Source organism: Glycine max, chromosome 17 (genome assembly GCF_000004515.6).
Source record: "Glycine max cultivar Williams 82 chromosome 17, Glycine_max_v4.0, whole genome shotgun sequence".
Lineage (NCBI taxonomy): Eukaryota > Viridiplantae > Streptophyta > Magnoliopsida > Fabales > Fabaceae > Glycine > Glycine max.
Window position 1 is genome coordinate 41,387,952 of NC_038253.2, and position 23,393 is coordinate 41,411,344.

The 23,393-nt window shown below is 34.3% G+C and overlaps 2 protein-coding genes across 3 annotated transcripts; one reads left to right on the top strand and one right to left on the bottom strand.

The window, feature by feature from the left end:
• The first annotated feature begins 8,400 nt into the window (after positions 1 to 8,400).
• LOC100787853 (uncharacterized) lies at positions 8,401 to 10,507 on the top strand. 2 transcript variants are annotated; one of them, XM_041011548.1, is made up of 2 exons: positions 8,401 to 8,924; positions 9,442 to 10,507. In XM_041011548.1, exons 1-2 carry the CDS (start codon positions 8,616 to 8,618, stop codon positions 9,460 to 9,462), a joined length of 330 nt encoding a protein of 109 aa, XP_040867482.1. In that variant the 5' UTR covers positions 8,401 to 8,615; the 3' UTR covers positions 9,463 to 10,507. The 2 variants fall into 2 exon arrangements, 1 of the variants encoding a protein (XP_040867482.1); XR_005889449.1 differs by having other exon boundaries at positions 8,405 to 9,120.
• Positions 10,508 to 16,442: 5,935 nt separating this feature from the next.
• LOC102667261 (dentin sialophosphoprotein) lies at positions 16,443 to 22,662 on the bottom strand. Its single transcript, XM_006601295.3, has 2 exons — positions 22,411 to 22,662; positions 16,443 to 20,282 (listed from the first exon to the last, which is right to left on the bottom strand). Exon 2 carries the CDS (start codon positions 20,158 to 20,160, stop codon positions 16,945 to 16,947), a length of 3,216 nt encoding a protein of 1,071 aa, XP_006601358.1. The 5' UTR covers positions 20,161 to 20,282; positions 22,411 to 22,662; the 3' UTR covers positions 16,443 to 16,944.
• Between the last annotated feature and the right edge of the window lie 731 nt (positions 22,663 to 23,393).

Genomic DNA, 23,393 nt, shown 5'->3' on the forward strand with positions numbered 1-23,393 from the left:
TATAAATCTACATTTGTTTCTTTGTCTTTGATAATATACAGATGAAGATGATTTTAAAATTAGGATTTAAACAACAATAGAAACAGTAATCATAAAGGATGAAAGTAAAATTAACAAACATGATGAAGTGTAAGATAAATGTTTGTAACGATGTTAATAATGTTAAGTGATATTTTATTACTATCAAAAATATTTTTTCAGAATAAATATATGTTATTTGTGAAAGACATCTCTGAAAAGGCTTGGTTCCAAGGGGTGTACTCTTTTAATAAAAATGGAAGGTGTAATAGCAAGTGCCGAAAGGGGGTAGTGGAAATACCCTGGCCCCTAAATTAGATGACTGGACCTTATCTATACCTATACGACTATACCAAGCACACATAAATGGGCTCAAGTAGCTAGTGACAAAGAGACGTTTTCATGGGCCGAAACAAAAATTAAATAAACCAATAGAAACAAGCAAAATGGGTTGCGTATGTAGTGAACAGAGGAAGGAAAATGGTAGAGAATAGAGATCATGTCTATGAAATTAATAATGAAATAATTTATTGCTTGAATTATTATCTAAATCATGAAATATCATAATTACCATAATAAGTTGAAATACATCAAATAAAATAGCTAAATATTCCTTAATTATTTCCTTTTTTGAATTAGAATCTTTTACATGGTCAACTTAAAAAAAAAAAATCTCAAAGTACAAAACTTTCAGAATTTCACAAACTGAAATCTTTGCTAAGATAGTTTTTCTAATTATGACAAGAAAAAAACTTCCACGTCACAATTACTACTTTATTGTGATTATTATAAAATAAGAGATTAAATTGATGTTAAGTATGTGCCTAAAAAATCACTAAGGATCATTCTAGTAGTGGAGTTTAGATAATATGCATGAAATGATAAATATTAACATTAGAGCCACCATTGTAAAAATAATGTTTTACTCAAGAACTACGTGGGTCCCTCCGGCTGTAGGATGGATTAAAGTTAATGTAGATGCTGCAGTTATTGAGTATCACAATAATTACGTGAGAAATAAATATTTTTCATAACAATTCATACGTTATAACAAGAGTGAAATACACTATTAAACATTTTTTTTAGAAGACACTATTATGCGAAATTGAACTCAGCAAAAAAAGTTATATGTGAAACAGATTGGTTAGCGCGGCTTTAAGGCTTTTGATGGAAGCCTATTCTTCTTGACATCCTTATGCTTCAGTTAATAGCCTCATTCGATCTTTTATGCATAGACCATGGGATCTCTCATTCCAACATATTTTGAGAGGGGAAAATCAGTGTGCAAATTAGTTAGCTAAATGTGGTGCTTCTTCTATCAATTCTTTAGTTATGTTGGAATCTTGTCCTACTGAGATTAATTCTCTATTATTGAAAGATGCCATGGAAGTAGCTTTTTTTAAGAATTAGCTTTTCTGTTATTTTTCTGACAGATAAAAAAAATGAACTCAGCAGAAAGAGTTGATCTTACATAAAATGATAAATTGTTATTGAATTTTTTATTAAGAAAATAAAACTTAGCTATTCACGATTACCTACATTGGATATTTTTTTTTTATATTTGACGAACTTAAACAATTGTCCCCCACGTAGACCCACGTCATAAAATTAGAGAAGAATATATTAGGATAATATTGGAAACTTAAGATAGAAAATCAAAATGGGTCTGATACTTATTTGCTGTCATTATTAAGGTGTAGTTATTTGCTTTCAATTCTATTTTCCATTTTTCAAGGATTTAGTGTAATTACCCTAGGAAGAGCAAGCGGTGTGCTTTGTGTATATAAATCAGTCTTTGTGCATCAATACAACATACAAAATTCTGCCTCATCATATTCTGCCTCATCATATTCTTTTATGGTATCAGAGCATGGTCTTGAGAACCTGTAGATGACCAATATGGCAGAGAAAAAGGATGATGGCAACAAGATAAGTGACGAATCCAACAAAGATGAAAGTGGGTCTCATTTGAAGAAACAGATCTCTCCCTACGATCTGTATTCAAGTGATAACCCAGGAAATATCATAACCCAGGTACAATTGAAGGGTGAAAATTATGATGAATGGGCTCGTGCAGTCCGAGGCTCGTTGAGAGCACGACGAAAGTTTCGATTCGTAGACGGATCGATTAAAAAACCTGATGATGCTGCCCCTGAAATCGATGATTGGTGGACTGTCAATTCCATGATTGTTTCGTGGATTTTCAATACGATTGAACCGAAACTTCGATCGACCATCACATACAGAGAAAATGCACAAGAATTGTGGGATGATATCAATCAGAGGTTTTCTATTTCAAATGGACCTCGCATCCAACAATTGAAATCTGAATTGGCGAATTGCAAACAGAATGGAGACTCGATTGTCTCATATTTTGGACGGCTTAAGAAGCTGTGGGATGAATTGAACGATTTCGACCAGATACCCATGTGCACATGTAATGGGTGTAAGTGCGGCATATCTGCGGCGCTAAATAAGAAGAGAGAAGAGGAAAAGCTTCACCAATTTCTGATGGGCCTTGATGATACTCAGTTCAGGACCGTGCGGTCTAATGTCCTGAGTCTAGACCCGCTGCCGAATCTGAACAGAGCATACCAGATGGTGGTGCAAGAGGAAAGAGTCGGAGTAATGACTCGAGGCAAGGAAGAACGTGGAGATCCAATCGCATTTGCTGTCAAGTCTGGTAGGACATCGAGTTGGGAAAAGAAACCTAACACAGGGTCGGAGAAACCATGCTCACATTGCAAACGTGATGGGCATGATATCGACTCATGTTTTCAGCTGGTGGGTTACCCAGATTGGTGGGGAGATAGACCTCGATCTGTAGGTCGTGCGCTTGGACGTGGAAAGCATGTGCATCGACCAATGAGTGGCGCGGTAAAAGGAAGAGGCAATAATGCAAAAGTGAATATGACACAAGTTGTTGATGACACTGAAGTAATGAAGTATGAAGATGATCAGGTGCTGCCGGGGTTGAGTTCAAAGCAGTGGAATGCTCTTCTTAATGCGATTAACACACAAAAAGGTGGGACGAGTACAAGACTAACAGGTGAGAATTCATGGATTATTGACACAGGTGCCTCTCATCATATGACTAGCACTCTTGCGTGCATGAATGATGTTCGAGATATAGAGCCTTGTCCGGTTGGAATGCCCAATGGGACACGGACATATGCAACTAAAGAAGGAATGGTCACTGTTGGTGACAAGCTAATGTTGAAGCATGTCCTTTTTGTCCCTAATTTAAATTGCAATCTCATCTCAATCTCTCAGCTCTTACATGATGCTGATTATATTGTTCACTTTACTAAAACAATGTGTGTTATACAGGACCGTACTTCGAGGATGATGATTGGAGCGGGTGAACAATCAGAGGGGCTTTATGTGCTTAGTGTGGTGACACCAGTCCGTGCATACCAAGCAAATGGCATTAGATTTTGTGAGTTGTGGCATAGAAGAATGGGACACCCATCATCTAAGATAACTAGTATGTTACCTGATGTAATTGGAAAAAATATTGATAGTAGACTAAAGACTTGTGATGTTTGTTTTAGAGCCAAGCAAATAAAAGAATCATTTTCATTGAGTGAGAATAATGCAAAGAATTGTTTTGATTTGATTCACTGTGATTTGTGGGGACCTTATAGAACACATGCCTCTTGTGGTGCTGCTTACTTTTTAACTATAGTCGATGATTGTTCGCGTGCATTATGGGTATACTTATTGAAAACAAAAGATGAAGTTCCACATATCATTAAACATTTTTTTGCTATGATACATAGGCAGCATAACAAACAAATTAAAGTTTTGAGAAGTGATAATGGAACGGAGTTTAGAGGACTGAAAAGTTATTTTCAAGAAAAAGGTGTCCTTCATCAAACTTCAATTCGTTATACACCGCAACAAAATGGAAGGGTGGAAAGAAAACATCGACATATATTGAATGTGGCAAGGGCATTGAGGTTTCAAGCCAATTTGCCTTTGAAATTTTGGGGAGAGTGTATTCTTACTGCTGCGTATTTGATTAACCGAACTCCTTCTGCACTACTTGATGGGAAAACTCCTTATGAAGTGTTGTTTGATGCTAAGCCTGCATATACACAAATCCGAACATTCGGATGTTTGTGTTATGCTCTTAATGAAAATAGGGGGCGAGATAAATTTGATAGTAGGAGTCGGAAGTGCATTTTTGTAGGCTACCCTTATGGAAAAAAGGGGTGGGAAATGTATGATATTGAAACTGAAGAGTACTTTGTATCTCGAAATGTGAAATTTGTGGAAGACATATTCCCCTTCTCTAGCAATGACAAGGTGAGTGAAACACACGTAGATGAATGGGGATGGCCGCTTGATCCAATTGATGAATGTGAGGAAAGGAATGAGACAAGAAATGTAGTGACTACTAACGACTTGGGGGCTGTAGTTGTGGGAAATGATGTTCAGGACATTGAAAACCATGAGGAAGTACATGTTATGGAGCAGCAAACTGAGACAATTGAAGATGTAGACCAAGGTGAGAGATTGGATTCTCAACAGAGTATTCGAAGTGATGAACTTCTTGGTCGGGGACATAGAATCAAGAATCTCTCTACACGTCTGAAGGATCATGTCACACACACTGCGACTGTAAGCCTCTCGACCAGTTCACCACTTCATTCAAAATCCTCAGGTACGCGTTATCCCATTGCACATTTTATTAATTGTGACAAATTTTCTGTACAACACCGTGCTTTCTTGGCAGCAATTACTGCAGGGTATGAGCCAAATTCTTTTGCCGAGGCTGTTAAGGATGAGAAATGGCGAAATGCCATGAAGGAAGAAATTCAAGCTTTGGAGGACAATGGTACATGGACAACCGAAGATTTACCACTGGGAAAGAAAGCTATAGGATGCAAATGGATCTATAAGATCAAATATAATTCAGATGGGTCTATTGAGCGTCACAAAGCAAGATTGGTTATTCATGGCAACAGACAAGTTGAAGGCGTTGACTATAATGAGACATTTGCTCCCACGGCAAAGATGGTGACAGTTCGAACATTTTTAGCCATTGCGGCAGCCAAGAACTTCCAACTACATCAAATGGATGTTCGCAATGCGTTCTTGCACGGAGACTTGGAGGAAGAAGTGTATATGAAATTGCCTCCTGGCTTTGAAAAGAAATCTCCCGGTAAGGTGTGTCGCCTTCGAAAATCTTTGTATGGTTTGAAACAGGCCCCTAGATGTTGGTTTGCTAAATTGTCGGATGCCTTGAAAACTTATGGCTTCGAACAGTCCTACTCTGATTATTCTCTTTTCATGTTGCGCCGCCGTAACACCGAGCTGTATGTCTTGGTGTATGTTGATGATATAGTTATATCAGGAAATCAAAGTGATGCTATACATAAATTCAGGGATTATTTGGGCCACTGTTTCCACATGAAAGACCTTGGAAAGTTGAAATATTTCCTTGGCATTGAGGTTGCTCGGAATGCTACAGGTATTTTTCTCTCGCAAAGAAAATATGCATTGGATTTGATATCTGATTGCGGACTACTGGGAGCAAAGCCTGCGACCATTCCTCTTGAACAAAATCATCAATTGGCCCTTGTTGAAGGGGAGGGCATCAAAGATCCAACTGGATATAGGAGTCTCATTGGACGACTTATCTATTTGACTATTACTCACCCTGAGTTGTCGTATTGTGTTCATATCCTCGCTCAATTTATGCAGGCTCCAAAGATTGAGCATTGGAATGCAGCTCTTCGGGTTGTTCGGTACCTAAAAGGCAATCCTGGTCAAGGGATTCTTCTAAGAACTGATTGTGATTTGCGCTTGTATGGCTACTGCGACGCAGACTGGGCAGGCTGTCCCCTCACTAGACGATCTTTGACAGCTTATTTTGTGATGTTAGGTAGTTCCCCCATCTCTTGGAAGACTAAGAAGCAAACTACAGTGTCTCGATCTTCGGCCGAAGCTGAGTACCGCTCCATGGCTGCAGCTACTTGCGAACTCAAGTGGTTGAAAGGATTGTTGAGCTCTCTTGGTGTTGAGCATACTGATCCTATGCAACTTTATTGTGACAGCCAATCTGCCCTTCATATTGCTAATAATCCGGTCCTCCATGAGCGTACGAAACACATTGAAGTTGATTGCCATTTTGTGCGAGATGAAATTGTCAAGGGTAGCATCCAACCTTTGTATGTTCACACTTCTAAACAACTAGCTGATATCTTAACAAAGGCTCTAGGAAAACGTCAATTTGACTCTTTGCTGTCCAAGTTGGGCGTTCTTCATCTCCACGCTCCAACTTGAGGGGGGGTATTAGGATAATATTGGAAACTTAAGATAGAAAATCAAAATGGGTCTGATACTTATTTGCTGTCATTATTAAGGTGTAGTTATTTGCTTTCAATTCTATTTTCCATTTTTCAAGGATTTAGTGTAATTACCCTAGGAAGAGCAAGCGGTGTGCTTTGTGTATATAAATCAGTCTTTGTGCATCAATACAACATACAAAATTCTGCCTCATCATATTCTTTTAGAATATAACAAAATGAAGTTGGAGCATCGTAATCCAAAGTTAATATAATCCCTTGTTTAGGCCTATAACATTCATGAAATTTATTGTAGGACTAGACAGCCAAACAGACTAATGATGCCATGCGACCAATTCGATCGTTCAAGAAAAGAGAAGGCACAGTGATTCTTCATAGACCCGCAAATATTGTTATGTCCATTATAAAATTAATAACATTTTACCCGAAATGATGGTACTGTTGAACGCACAAGGGCATAGGAGTGTCAATATGTTTGTGTCACATATGGCTCCCCAAGATTATTGAATGCAAATAAAGTTCTACTAATTAGCCATATCAGCATGTCAACTGTTAAGTAAAATAATGTGCTTTATTTTTTTGAAAAAGTTTAGTTACTCAACACGTTCCATCAATCTTGTATCTGTTCTTCTACGTGATCTTGTGCCTTATACCGCTGGAATTCATCTTCAAAGACAAATTATGGCACAGAAATTTGCAGTCAGAAGGGGCAACTAGCACATAAAATAAGCAGATGTATACACATTAGATTTTATTGAATCTCGTAGTAAAATTACACGACAATATATACAGTATCTCGTAAAGTCATTAATAATTGAAACACATGCAATTATTCATCTCCCGACAGAAAATCAAATAAGCACTTAATGTTGATCAAAGCAGACAGTGAATTAATAAATATAAAAAAAAAAAATGAAGGGGGTTTTGTTATGGTTTTGACTGAACAATAAAGTTGTGGACTTGTGAGACAAGTTGAATGTGAGAACTCATAAATGAGACGCCATGAATCACGATAATTAAGAAGGAAGATGATTCACGATATCGGTGAGTGACGGTCACGGTGTTCTCCCAATCACCCTAACAAGGGGAACAGAGAACTGTGAATTAATGCAGATCCATTCACGCCTTCACGGTATCAAGTATCATGCCCTACCTCTCCGTGTCTAATATTGAAGAAATTATCAGATAATTTCGACTATCATAAGTTTATAAACTACTGATATTTATGCAATGTGTAGTTAAATTTTTTATTTTTTAAAAAATAATAAAATTTAAATATATATCATGTAAAAAATAGTTAAAATTATATTGTGAAATAATTAGTAAATAAGTGACAAACTTAACTACGTGCTAATTTGTGTTTGAATAACAAGATAAAAGACTTTTATATTGTTACTGTGTGCATGATTTATTCTCTTTCCAATGTAACAGGACAAAACCTCAAATTTGTTTTTGGACCATGCAAAGAGAACTTAATAATGCAAAGATTTTTTACACTTTTATCTAATTATTAAATTGATTTCTGTGATAAGATTATTTATCGTATAAATAATGTTCCTATAGATATAATTTTTATTTTTATGTTTTTAGTCGGTACCGTAAGAAATTCTGTCAGTATGATCGTACAAATACGTTAAAAAGGATACGTTGTCTACTAGTCTTGATAGTTCTTCTAGTTTTCTGTCCACTTAAAACTCGTCTTGCGATAAGTATAAACATAACAAAACAATAGAACACAAAGTGGATGTTTGATTTCATGTTCAAAATTGATTTTAGATATTTTTAATGTTTTACACGTTTGATTTTAGTTGAAAAATAATTTAAAATTGATTCAGAATTGAAATAATTTAATTAATTTTTATACTGAATCTAAAAATTTATAATGAATTTTATTTTTAAGAAAACATTCAAACATAAATTATATTTATTCAAAATCAAAGGGAATGAACAATAGGAGGCACGTGAGAAGCAAAGAGACAGAAGAAATAGGTGGCGTGATGTGGTTGGAGTTGGAAAAATCGGCGGGTGAGTACGATAATAAGGGGTAGGATTTGTTGGGATTCCTCTTTGTTGTGAAATGAAAGGTAGTAGTAGATAAGCTCGATGTGGTAGTGAAGAAAGAAAGTGATTTTGCAGAGAGAGATTTCAGACAACAGGGACCCATTTCCGTAATTTCCCTGACTCATTATTAAAACCCCTGAAACATTCCCGAGACGACGACGCATTAAAGCCACATCCAAAACCCAAATCCACACACTTTTGTTTCTCTCTTCCTCTTCTATGGCTGTGTCTGATGCTGTGGTGAGTAACCTAACGCTGCTCTATGTGGCGCTGATCCTCTCTATTAAGGCCTACGGCTTCCTGTGCGGACGCAGCTTCAGCGGCTGCTTTGTGCTCGTTGCGTCCACCGCCGCGGTGGCGCTCATTCTCGTTGCCACGCTGACGTGGGACGTGTCTCGCAAGGCCACGTATGCATTTGCCGCCGTTCAGCCTCCTCCTCCTCCTCCGCCGCCGCCGCACCACACCCACGAAACGTGCAAAGGTGGCATCTGCTGGCACGGCGTGGCGGTGCGATCGCCGGCGTCGCAGGTTCGCTTCAGACTACCCCAGAATCTTCCTTACACAACTTTGTAATTAACAACTTCTCTTGATTACTGGATCAATACAATATGCGTGCGACACACAAAAAACAGGGGGGGGTGGGGTTAGTTAAAAAAACTTGGCACTCATTGTCCAAGACTCTTCGCTATGCAAAGATATGGGAATGACTCTTCGCTATGCAAAGGTATGGGTGGGGTTAATTAATTTCTTAATTTCTTTTTCTTTTGGGTTGTCGGTTTCCGTTATTTTATATATGGTATACATATGATGCATTAAATTTTACCAACAACTTTTTTGAGAAGGGGACGAGAATTGAAACTTGAGAGTGGTGGTATATGCAGTTAGTTATATGTATGTGTATAGCTTGTAATATATGTTGATATATATCTGGTTAGAGGCCGGATTTGTGTGAATAAGTAATGTATTTTTTTTTAAGAAAAATATATATATAATGGGAGGAAAATGTACATTGGTTTGTGCTTGGTGTTTGAATATCAATTTCCAGGTTTGGAGTTGGAGACACTGATGACTGATCATAATGGAGTGAGCAAAGCAGCGGTTTCTTTTGCTGACATGATATGAACTATTATAGGTTGTTAGAGGAAAAAAATAAAAGGATGGTTGGTGAAGGTGGACTTATATGTGTGGTATTTTCTGCGGTACTAATTTTTGGAAAAATTATAAATTTAACAAAGATTTCATTTTTTTAAAAAATCTCTCTTAATTACTATAATAATATAACATTGTGTATCTATCACAATCTTTTTTTTTCCTATTGCATTACTTGAGATTCAATAAAAAATACACTTCTAGTCCTGAGTTTGAATAAAGTTACACCATGATATTTCTCTTTTTTAAACACTAGGTACAAGTAACAATGAAACAAATCAATTTAAAAATAGTATAATTCAAAACTCAATTCATTAAACTTATTTCATAAGTCAAATAAGTTAAACTTGAGTTAAAAAAATTAATTCGACAAATAAACGAGATGAACTCCAGAAAATGAGTTTAATATATATTAAATGATATATTTCATATTATTAAATTTTTATCATTAGTTTTTAATTAATTTTATTTTGCAGGGAATAGATAAATAATAAAAAAGATAATTATAATTTTAAATGAGTTAAACTAAACTTGAATTAAATCAAGTTTGTACTAAAAGGAAAGGTTCAAATTAAATTTAAGTTGATTTTTAGGTCTATTATTTATTTTATATTTAAGACTAATTTTGAACAATAAAAACAAATTACAGAGAAAAATCATGTATTTGCATGGTTTGAATAAAAATACAGAGAGAAAATAAAATTAAAAAATAACAAAGGTTTTAACTTTTAAGGCAAAGAGAGAATACACTAAAGAGAAAAGACAAAGAAAGTGAAAAAAAAAAAAAAAAAAGAGTGAAGGACACACCTATACAAGAGATGACAAACAAACCTAGTAGCAACACATGGATAATAAACTAAAGGTTGAACAGATTTCATATTGCTATGAATAAGAGATTAAAAATGAAAAAGAAAAATAGAACGATCAAAAGCAGTAAAAAATCAAAATTTATTAAAAAAAAATATATTGAGAGAATAAAAATTAAAAAACAGAAAAATTTAAAGTATTAAGAACTTAATTAAACCTAAGGACTAATGCTTGAAGGGTTTATGAAAAAATAAAAAAAATACAGACACAGAAACAAAAGTTGCCAACAGCCCACATTATGTACCTGCGAGTTGTCTCTATTAAACTCAACGTATTGGATTTGGACGCGTCAGCTAGCACAGAGGTCTAATGTTGCTTTTGGTTTTAGCTTGTTAGGTGTTGAATTAGTCTCGACCAGAGATATATTATGTCCATTCCAAAAAATTTCTTTGTTTGACATATATCCCAACGGATCTCGCTTTTTCTTTGTTGTTTCTTTAAAATTATATAATTTTGATAATTTTTAAATTTAAATATCATTATTAAATATTAATATAACTGTCATGAAATATTATTTTTATGAAAATTCATATCCTAACCAAGTCAGTGGTGGTGGTAGCTGGCAGAATGAAAGCGGTTCAGACTTTTTTTTCTGATTTTTTTTTTTTTTTGCTGAATTTATCGGTTCAGACTAATTACGTTGCATATGACTAAAAGTTTTAATTTATGAAAAAATTAATAAAACTTACTTATTTATTACGGGAAAATTCATTAGGATTATGGTAACCTTGAAATATGTAATAATTTCTCTCTGTTAAGAGATGAGTTTGATGACTACTCACTCACCTGGTGAATTGCTACTGGACATAGGCAAAGTGACATTTTATATTTGTGAATAAGGTTACAAGAATCTAGGAATCCAGGCCATTCGGGTAATTCTGATACAGGTTGGACTATAACAAATCAAGTGTTGATAAAGTTGAAAAATAATTATGGAATTTTTTTAAGAAACTTTAACATGTCAATTTTTGTTGAAGTTTGTACTTTGAATAACATAACTCAATTATTTACTCGACTAGGGTGTTTTACTGGCTACGTATTATTTGATCTTGTTTGTTAACCTGTTTTTATTTAATTAATTAAATTTAAAAAATATCAATTTAAATGATTTACTTAGTTAATTGAGAATAAGATACTCAAATTAATTAGTATTAAAATTTTCAAATTAGTTATTATATTAATATTTATTTTAAAATACTGTTAAATAAACCTACACAATTTAATAATTAATTATGACATTTTTGTTTTTTAAGTCCACTTGAATTAGTTTGGATCATGGGTTATGTAAAAAGAAATTATTGTATACTTAAAATTTGTTGATTTAGTTAATATATTGGGTTTGTCTAATTGATCTAAGGTTATAAATGAGTTAGATAATCTCGGCTTCAATGATCAGTCGAATTTAGATATTTATTTTGTTCTTAATTCTATTATTAATGTGATTATTACTATGTTTAATGCATAATTCTTTCTCTCTCTCATGTTATTTATATTTAAATGTCATTGAAATTACTTTTTTTTATATATTTTAATGTGATTGAAATATATAAAAAATTATTTTTCAATAACATTTTGCTTTTATTTTAATTGATTAACTAATGTCTTATTATTTTTAGTTGTTAATAAATTTGAACTTAGTTCCTAATTTTTTAACCACTAAGAAATTGGTTTCTATTTCAATAAAATATATTCTTACAATATAAATTTGAATAATCATTTTTGAATGGGAATGGGAATGTGTTTTGATGAGTTACTCTTAAAGAAGGGTATTTTTAAGAATCATTTGTGAGTTAACTATTACTCTGACCCTTGAAATTGTAAAGACATTGAATTTTAAAAAAAATTAATTTTACATATTTAACTCAGGCTAATAAATTAAACCTATTTTATTTAATTTTAAAATAAATGAAAGCTATTTATCTAAAGTGAATAAAGAGTATAGTTTTTTTATAATTAATTAAAAATTTAATATTTTTATATTTTATTACATATATTTAAATATTTTAGTATGATTCTAATTTTTAGCTTTTAATTAACAATTATAATATAATTCTTTATCTATTAAAGTAATAAATAATATTTCCATTACATGGATCATGGAAATATGGATTATACCAAACGGGAGGTTCCAAGTAAAACTGTCTTGAAATTCAGTGATCCGAACCGATCTTCTGTGAGCTCTGGACCGCTTTCAAGGTAGGCTCTGATATTCCCTTGAGACAGGAATGATCACCAATACCATATACCTCATGTATATAAATGCATGAAACATTAGCAAAGCCTCAAAACTAATGATTCACATATATAGTCTTTTTTGTTTTTGTCAAAATTTGAAACAAGGACCATAGTAATTCCCTTTATATCATGTTTTCCAAACGATTACACACACACTTGCCTGAACCTTATATGGGAAGGATACAGACCATGTGAATATCAATTGACTTTTCCATATACCTTTGCCTTTTGTTCTCCTTTCATGAGATTTTTCTTCATTCATGTGTTTTCCCTGCAACTAACCGCATAGTAGACTTAACAATTGAAGTTCAAACGTTAATCTGGCTTCATGTAAGAAGGAAATCAAGGAATTACATATACAAATCATTTTCTGCAGCAAAATGTAGAATGCAAATACACAAAATTTTATTGTTGTTAAAGCTATACGAGTGAGCATGAATAAGAGGGATATGGCTTTTGGGGTGGGTTTTCAACCCTCAATTATAAATTTTGGTCTTAGAGTGAACCTTCCCTCGTTGGAGATATAATGTGCCTTGAGTTCAGTGGTATACACTGTGACTCTCCTATCCTCCTCCATCTGTCATTTTAGAGTTAGGGGTTGGTATTACAAGCTAAAACTGTGGTCCCAAAATCACATGAAATATAGAAAAATATTTGTATGCTATCATCCATTGTGGCCTAATTTAACTTGCTAGATGATGATGTTCACATACAAGATCTCCCATGACCTAGGATTTTGGTTCAAAAAGATTTTCCCTAGCTACTGGATGTTAGAAAATGTTTCCTAACAAATGAATCTGTTTCTGTTGTAAGAGATTTTATGTATCAAAGATTCTGGGTATGCCGTGCAGGAACAATTATCATGTTGATTACCATGTTCAGTCTTAATGGGAGAGTTTTTTTTTCTTTTTTTTATTGACAAATGTTAGTTATTAGAATATTAGTCTTATTAGCATGAGGGATCGAACCCGCTACCTTCCCCTCCTTTTCTTCTCCCTTAACCACCATACTCACCTTATATCTTCAACACCATACTCACCTTATATCTTCAATGAGAGAGGTAGACAATGTGTCAAATAAAAGAGACTCAAAATCAGTAGTATGTGTGGTATTAGCAGGTCCTTGGGCTGACATATGAATTATGACAAAAATGATTTTGGTATGTTATTAGAGTTAGTTCCTCACTGTTATTTGGATAAGCTGGTTTGAAATTTCTCCAATTTAGTCATTAAAAATTTTGTCTGAACTTGCAGCTATTTTGCATGTTCCCTTGAAATAGCGACATATTTAGCTTTGGCTGTCTGGGCCTGATAGTTAGCTCAATCACTAATGAGTGATGGAGAACCAGCAATTTTCTTTGTTTTTCTCTAGGTATCGTCTTAGCATCTCAATTTTCTTTGCTTTCCTATTATGTAACATATTTTAAACCTTAAAAGGGACTAATTAAAATGGCCTGAATGGGTTCAGTTCAGAGATTGTGATAGTTGCTGGACTTTACTATGATCCTTTAAGGAGAGACTGATATGGGCTTTTGAGTGACTAATTTTGGTAGCACTCCTCATATATGATGCTATAAATCTTGCGAAGACTAATTTGTATTTCTCTTTTTTTTTGGTTAGCTTTGGCTAAAATCCATGTTTTTTGTGTTTCACTTGTGGGCAGGTTTTGCTTTGGTTGGAGAGATCAGAATAGGCATCAATTAAACTTTGCAGTAGCTTATGGATGTTAGGAACTATTTTGACTTTATAGCAGCTTGTAAAATGATAGAAATTGTCTCATAAGAGTCTTTAAGCACTAATCGTGTAACTTGTTAATTTCTCTAGTAATGTTTTGTTGGTCGGGAGTTCTTTTACTTTTGGAACAAAATATTGGCAACAATACGTGTGAGTTGTTTGAAATATTTTTTTTTTATCAATTGAGTTATATAAAAAAAATTATCCTGTAGTTCTAAATGTATATTTTAAAAATTAATTAGAGGTCTATAAAAATATAATTGAAGAAACATACATAATATATGACTATTTATATTTTTAAAAAATATAATTGAAGAATACATACATAACATGTAGATTATTAAGCAATTATTATATTAAAACATTTCTTTAATTATATTACTATTTATATTTTTAAAATATAATTGTAGAAAAGAATAAAAAAAATAAAATATAAGAATTTGAAATGATTTAATTCAAACAAAGAATTCAATTAGTTTCATCCAAACAAAAAAAAATTGAAGTTTGAGGAATGTCAATTTCTTCATCCAAACAAGTATTTTTAAAAATTCAAGGAATTTAATGGCCACATTTCAATTTTCCTGAATTTTAAATTCTCTAAATTTTCAAAATCCATCATCCAAATACACTACATTTATATCTTTAATAGGAATGTTTAATGAATTGTTTAAAATTAAGCAACGCTGCTTAATAAATTTTTATCATTGGAGTAAATGACTTGACACTAAATTACTTAATTGAATTGTTTATATAAATAATTGACGCTTAATTCATTCTTATCAATTAAAGAATCATTTTTTAATTGCAAAAGTTAATGTAACTCAAGTTAAGCATACACTCTATCAACTTAAGCATCGAAGTAATTTTTTATATAAAGTTTTTAATTTATGTGACATTGTAAGACTCACAAAATTTAGATAAATAACTCATTTAAACAACGATGCATTACCGATGCTCTTATATTATTTAATAAATATAACACTTCTTGTAACATTAAGCATAGTTAATTTTATTAAATGAAATGCGACAAATGACTAAAATAAAAATGTTTTTTTTTCTCACATTAACCTATACCAAAATTAAGCCTATACATTTAATGTACCAATAAGGTCGGCCATTAGTGGTGAAGGTTAGAGTAGAATGCATAAGATTATAAATTTGAACTTCAGTGTGATCATTTAAAAAAAAAAAAAAAACTATACATCTTCTTAATGGAGTAGCTTGAAAGTTGTAATCGTAAGACTACCTATAAATATGTTCCAAAAAGAATAGAATAGGTTCACGTATATTTTGGGAACTCTATTTCTCAAAGCCTCAACACAGACGAGATGTTTCATTGCATGCATGATTTGAGTTAGCAGTTGTTAAAGGAACATGGATGTTAATGGAGACATAAGGTTAATTGAATGATTAAAAGAAAAAAAAAAGATCACATTCAATTTTCTCTATTAATAAAATTTACATTCTAACAACTAACATTTACTTATAAAAAAAATATGCATGATAATGGTGGGAGAGACAATGAAGATGGTTTGAAATGAAAATTACGGCCAGTGGACATGTTTTCTCGTTTTTTTTTTTTACTTTTAATAAAATATTATTATCTTTCTTTAAAAAATCTGTAATAAAGTAGTAAAAAGTTGTATTATTTTATTATTTACATGTATTTTTTCATATAAAAAAAGGAAAAGTAAAAATAATATCGATATTTTTATAATTACTCATACCAAATATATACTTAACTTCAAATAATGGCATATACTTAACTACAAATAATGGCAAAATGCATGTGATGCAAGTTACTGTGTGACTTTATACAGGGGATGACAGTGAGTTTAACCCATGAAACCGGGCGTCAATAAGCATGCAGCAAAATCAGGATGGCTCTAAAATATATCAAACGCAACCATCAATCCAAAGACAATCACGTCATGGGTAATATGCTCAATGTTTCTGAAAATAATCGCTGATGATTATAGCACAGGATGGGGCTGCAGATTTGATTGTTCAGTAATGCACAAATAGATAATGAAACCTAAGACATAACAATTAAGAGCACGAGTTAACCATAACCAAGATTTGTATCTAGTTAGACTATTTTATGTAAGCGGAGAAGTTCTGGACACAACTTTCTCTATACAGGTTATTCCTTGATAATAAAAACCCACTAAAATCAACTAAATGTGACCATGTGTACTCAAGCTACCACTCAGTGGGAAACACGATACTATGCCTATAATTTCTTTGACATATGAAAAAAGCTACAGCTACATGTACCAAGCCATATGGGCTTGTACGAAAAACTGCACGCAAAAAAAAAAAAAAAAAACCAAAGAAAGAAAAGAAAAACTAATTTCCCCCTTTTCCAATCAATCTCATAAATCATATTACATCCATCTTCCTCCGCCTTTTATTGGGCTGGTTCTTCTCTTGCTAAAGGATTCCAATGGACTGGCCTATTCTTCAGGATCAACTAAAGTAATAATATAAAGCATCAATTGGGAGCGGAGCAGAATTATAAACAGATCAGACAGAGGAGAGGCAAACCACGAATAAAATTAGAGCTACTTCCATGGAGGTTGCTGATGTTTGTAGCTAAGAGGATAGGTATCCCAGCCACCATCTGGTTCCTTTCTTTTCACACTAACTCCAGAACTTGAGGATTGTGGAAGGGTCCTCACATGATCCTCCATAGCTCTGCCTTGAGCAGGAAAGAAAAATTGCCTTGCAGTCAACATGTCTCTGTTCCCTCCATCAATCGTGAAGCCAGAGTTCAGATCAAAGTTGGGGCGTGAAGATCCAACCCCATTTAAACCAAGCTGTGTACCGGTAATGCTCACGATAAATGGAGGTTGAGAATAAGATGACAGGGCAGTTGAGGAAGATCCCCCAACCTGAGGCACGACTGGACTTCCTCTTGAGTCTACCATGTATGGAATTGGGCCACCAGGTGATCCATACATGGCTGGTGAAAAAGATAAAGCAGGCACTGATGTCAGTCCGTTGTACCCAAAAGCAGTTGAATGATTGTAGGATAGTGTGGGGCCCATTCCTAAAACGCTACCTGCTCCTGACAATGGAAGATCCATTGCAGGCTCAATAGCCTTGCCATTTGGAAAAGACAAAGTTTGAGGAATATATTCTCTTGTACCAACTTCCACCTTGGCACCCAAAATAGAGATCACAGGAGCATCCGACTTGGATTGTTTATATGCTTCAATAATCGAAGATGACTTACTAAGCCCTTGGTCCACTAAATCGGTTTGAAAGAATGGTCTGTCATTCAGATCAATGTTTCGTACTAAAGGTTGCATTGATGATGACGATGAAGCAGGTGATGGGCTCCAATAACCATTTCTTCTGGGAAAAAGTGGCCCCTCCATCCTCTGATCTGAAGGTTGGGCATCACCATCATCACCGATACTATTTAAATCCAATTTGAACCTGCTTGATCTTTTAGGACTAAGTTCCACTGATGATTGGCCAGAAGGAAGGCCTGAAGATTCACCAATTTGTTTTAGCAGTCCTTCTTCACCCTCAGCCACATTCAGATCAAAATCAAGGCAATCCTGCCTCTGCTTGGAAATCTCTGAGGAGTTTCCACCAACAGAAACATTCTTCTCATTATCAGAATTTTTACGAGGAGATGCAGGACGAAAGGCGCTGGTGGCAGCTGATCCTTTCCATCCAAGGGTCCCCTCAAACTGCAAAGGGGCCATTGGCAACCAAGAAGTCAGTGCAGGTTTTGAAGCAGAAACAACTGGTATTGGCATAGTAGACATGGCATTCACAGAAACATCCATATCATCAGAACCAACTTCTTCATTGAGATCAAAGGTACAGAGACTTTTCTCTGAGTTACCTCCTGGGTCTCGAGCTGCTTCAGTCACCTGCGAGGACTCCAAGTCATCTTGCCCAGCCTCAATATTATCGGAAACACTCATATGTCCTGCCTCTTCAGAACACACCTCATCAGAGTTGCTTTGCCTGGATGATACCTCCTCATGTAGGACACGAGTGACTTCATCCTTTCTCCCTACAAAATCAGGGCTGGCTGCCTGCCTGATTCCACCTTCTGAGATTTTCTCTGAAGAAGAGCTGCAAACTTCTCTCTCAACCTCCTGAGCAACTTGTCGGGCAACTTCTAAAGCATCAACAATACCATACTCAAGTTCAATATCAGAACTCTTGTCAATAACATTAGGGCTTTTGGGGCCATTTCCCCATTTAAAAGAATCAGAACCATTTGTGGTACTGTTGACTTTATAAGAAACTTGGCCATGCCCTTGCTTTATAGGGCTGACACATTCCCTCTCAACTTCCTGGGCAACTAGTCGAGCAACTTCTAAAGCATCAACAATACCATACTCAAGTTCCATGTCAGAATTCTTGTCAATAATGTTAGGGCTTGTGGGACCTTTACCCTGGTTAGAAGAGTCAGAACCATCTGAGGTATCATCATCTTGATCAGACTCTTGGCCCTTGCTTTCCTTAACTGCTCCTACATATTGTGTTTTGAGGAAAGACATCTCAGGCTTTTCCAAGTGACTGCTAGTGACTGATAAGTCCTGCAATGCTTGAGAACAACAGTCATCATTTTCTGATGCTTTGGGAAGTTGTGGATTGCTGGAATTTATAGCTCTGACATCATCTCCCACACTTATCCCATCTGACGCAGGTGTTCTCATGCTACCAGAAACATTTATTTTAGGACAAATGATATTTTCATTGCTTTCAGCGTTATGTTCTAAAGCAGGTTCTTCTTTCACAGATTCCAGTGCTTTTGCTTCACTATCACCAATGGAGACAGGTTCAGGTTCTGGCTTTGCAGATGCCAAAGAGATATCTGATGCTCTTAATTCTTCTGGAGGATCATTAACATTTTCATCTTGCATCTCCTTTTTGGACAAGTCATTTAACTCTAAATCATCTTGTTGACCTTTGAAACTGTCTTGTTTATTAACAGGTAAGTTACAGGTCCCAGCCGATGTGGTGCCGCCTTCATTTATGTTAGCAACTTCTTGAACAGAAGCCAAAACACTATCAACATGGTTTGATCTCTCTTTGGCATCTTCACAATCCAACCTTACAGAGGACTGGAGTGCATTGTCAGCACTCTGTATCTGTATGCTAGAAACTTTTTCTTGTAGCTGACTATCTGAGCCTCCCAGTAGAGACTTCTCACCTCCAGCAGGTTGAGATACATGATCATCTTCATTGCCAGCTTCATTCACAGAAGATGGTTGGCCTTTCTCACTGACAATTTCATCACTCACATTGTTGATTCTACCAAGATCCGAATTATCAGTTGGTTCAGCATCTCCATCTCCACCTCCTTTCCAGCGGTCAAATAATACTCTTGCTCTATCCTGCACCTTAGAGCTACGATGACCAAGAAGGTTACTTACAGTCACAGAAATTCCTGATGAAATTGATTTCTCGCTGTCTAGATACAGTTTTTCAATTGCACGTAACATTGCAGTAATTGACTCTTCAATGAAGCCATCATTAGTATTATCAGCACCCAAATTCAGGGTATCCTTTAACCATTTGTTGATGAACCCAAGTCCATCTAATTTAATAAAAAAATCAAGACAATCTTTATTCTCTGTAGCAGCAATAGTGCTTGCAACAGCAGCCCACTGCCTTGTTGTATCACCAGCATTCTTAGCAACACAATCTTGCTCCTTCTTCATTACAGAGACCAACTCTTGCACTCGAGAAGGGGCCATGAGGCCATCTTTCATTTCAGTCAACGTAAAGAAATCTTCAAGAGTCATACTGCTTCACATAACCTTTCTCAAAGCATCAAGGCTGTCCTTTTGGTATGCAAGTCGCAAGAACTTTTTCTCCCATTAAGAGGCTTATTGGGATTTCAGGAATAAAGCTTCACAAACATGCACTGCAAAATATGATAACAAAGTAAATATGCATGTTGGGAATGGAAACAATAATCTGAAAAGTTTAAAATCACAGATTTATAACAAAAAATCAGAGCACACAAAAATAGAATTCTAAGTTTACAGCAACAATAAGGTAAAATATCACTGAAAAATAAATGCACATAATTTTCAGTCTTATTCGCAAGTGACCAAATATGGATATCAATCCTGGCAGTCTTGGACCATCATTAATAATAATAAATACAGTTTTCTCAGTTTAGGGTTTCCTTCCCTCTACCTCTAGTGATACACTACCCTCCATCTAATATACTCTCTTTAATGGGCTTTCTACACGACTTCACACATGCCCAAACCATCTAAGATGAGATTCTACCATTTTTTCTAGATTAGTTGCTACCCTGACTTTCTCTCTAATGCATTCATTCTTAATCCTATATTGTGTAGTATGGACATAAAATCAACGAAGTTTTACATTGGATACTGACTGCCTAATACAACCCTCCTCTTTCATACAGGCTTGGAACTGGCTATGTAAAAACATTAGAAACAAAGCATGAAATAGGAACAGTTAAAATATAATAAGAAGAAGATATAGGAAAAAGAAACACACAAAATAAAGAGTAATGGCCACAGAAATAGGTAAGAAAAGAGCACTCCACTGTACAAATCAAACAAATTCCAATTCTTTGGACCTAATTCATATACCACCAAAATCAATCTTTGCATTCTTGTATAACACCTTTTTCTTATGATAATGGCCCCCAAAAGAATATAAGACATTATTTTGAAACAGAGCTTAATCCAAAAATTAAAAAAAAAATGAATTTATATCTTTTAAGAAAGGTCTATTCACCTTCTTAAATTAACTAGGTTTTTTTTCTCTGAATAATGAACCTCACAAAGCAGGGTCAAAAACAATGTTATCAATAAAATGGCAGATGACATTGTGGCATATAGCGGAAGCATGTATATATAGGGAGCGCATCAAGTGAGAACCAAGGTTCTGTGTTTTGATTTTCTATTTCTATTTTATTAAGTGGAAGTAATCCACATGAATTTGGAAGGCCTTAAAGTTCTGTTCATGTAACATTTAAGACCAAGTACATAATTTTAATTCAATGGGTATTATATGTATCTTTTCTCTACCAGAAAAATCATATGTTCACCGTCATAAATACTACTTACTTGATTATTAAGGGTGAAAGATTCCAGAAATTTAACAAACAGTTTGAAATCTCGGGATAAATAGATCATGGTATAATAAAGTTAACTAAAGGAAAATATCTATAACCCCCACATTAAGCAATAACAAAACATTATTTTAGTCACTTAAGATAGTTCACCAGTAATATTTAAAAAATTCACACAATAAAAATAATTTGTGCTACAGAACAGAACTATAGATGAATAACATAGGATGCGCAATTCAGAGAAATATTTTAAAAGATTAAGCAAGCCTATGAGCTATCACTTTACAAACTACCTACTCTAAACAACGTTGGATAAATCAGGTCGTATCTTAAAAGAGTGATAAAATAACTAAACTTAAATCCATCAACAATAAGATTACCAGTCACTTCAAGGACTGGTACAAAGTCACACACTCACAATAATAATAATAATAATAATAATAATAAGCTGTAACTTTCCAATCACGATCACTGAATCAATATTATTTCATCATTGCAACGGCCAATTCAGAAGTAAAATCACAATCCCCAACAGTAAATGCAATTAAATTAACAAATTCAGATTAAGAACAAATGCACTCTGAAATCATTAGGCATAAAACTTGCAACAAAAAAAAAAAAAAACAGAACAAGAATCCTTAATTTCAACCAAGAGTGGCATAGAAATTGTCAAGGAGGGGGTGGCATAGACGCGGCTATTGCAAAACCCTAAATTCGGCGTTTGATGGAAGATACGGAAAACCCTAATAAATAAATAAACAAAACAAATCGCAGGCGTATCAAAATGTAAAGAGGGATAAGTTAATAGGCAAGTTGTCATAATGAAAACGGTGAGATGCGTTACGGAAAACGTAAATACCTAAGAAAGGAAGAAAGAATAAGTGCGAGAGAAGGGAATTAAGCGATAAAAGAGAGAAAGGAAAAGAGAGGGGTATACGTTTGCGTTGGCGAATGAAATCGAAACCCTAGCTAGCTCCGGTTGAGGTTTGAAAAGGAGGAGCTCCACCGGCTCGCGAGGGTTCGCGAGAATCGTAGAATGTTCTGCGCGCAGAGTCTGAATTGGCGCTCGAGAGAGACTGTCTCTCTCTCTGTGACTTGTGCGAATGTTCAAGGCGGAAGAGAATATGAGGAAGCAACGTTTTACTTCTTCTTCGAAATATTTGTTTTTGTTTTTTATTTTTGTGAATTTGTTCTCTTGGTTCGTAGGTTGGACATTAACACGTGCCACGCCAGAAGTTGTTAGGACTTAATGGGACCAGGATAACGATTGTAGAAGCCCATTGTTTAAGATTTTTATTTTTCTTAACAATTCGGTGGGAAAAAAAAACACTTCTAAGGTTACGCTATATGTTTGGATAAGTTTTTGGCTAAAATATATTGATGTACCTTGACTTATTTTTGGTTTCTAAATTGACTTCTTAATTTTTAAAAATTTAAATCTTTTTTATTTAATTAACGGCATGTTAATTCTTTCAAAATAACTTATTATTTTGAATTTTTGGATATAATTTTGATTTTTTTATTGATTTAAGAGGTAAAACTTTGTTAAGGGTCAATAGGTGTAGACACTCAACACTAATCAAGTAATAACAACAAAATTAAAGAAAAACACTTCATCAGTTTACAATATCAATGTAAGAACCATGAGATAACATAACAAAAGACATTAATGAACATGAAAAATGACATTTATTTTAAAAATGAGTCAATTCCTAATTAGAGCACAAGGATGAAGACATGGATTAGGCATTAAGGATTTTTTTTTTATTTGGATGATAATGGGTTGCATAAATACCTCCTAGACATCAATAAGTTTCAAAACTTGAGGATTGTTATGAAACATTAAAAAAAGTAAAAAAAAATCTTTTATAATTATTATATTTTGTTCCTTATCTAATCTTTTCATCCAATCAAACAAAT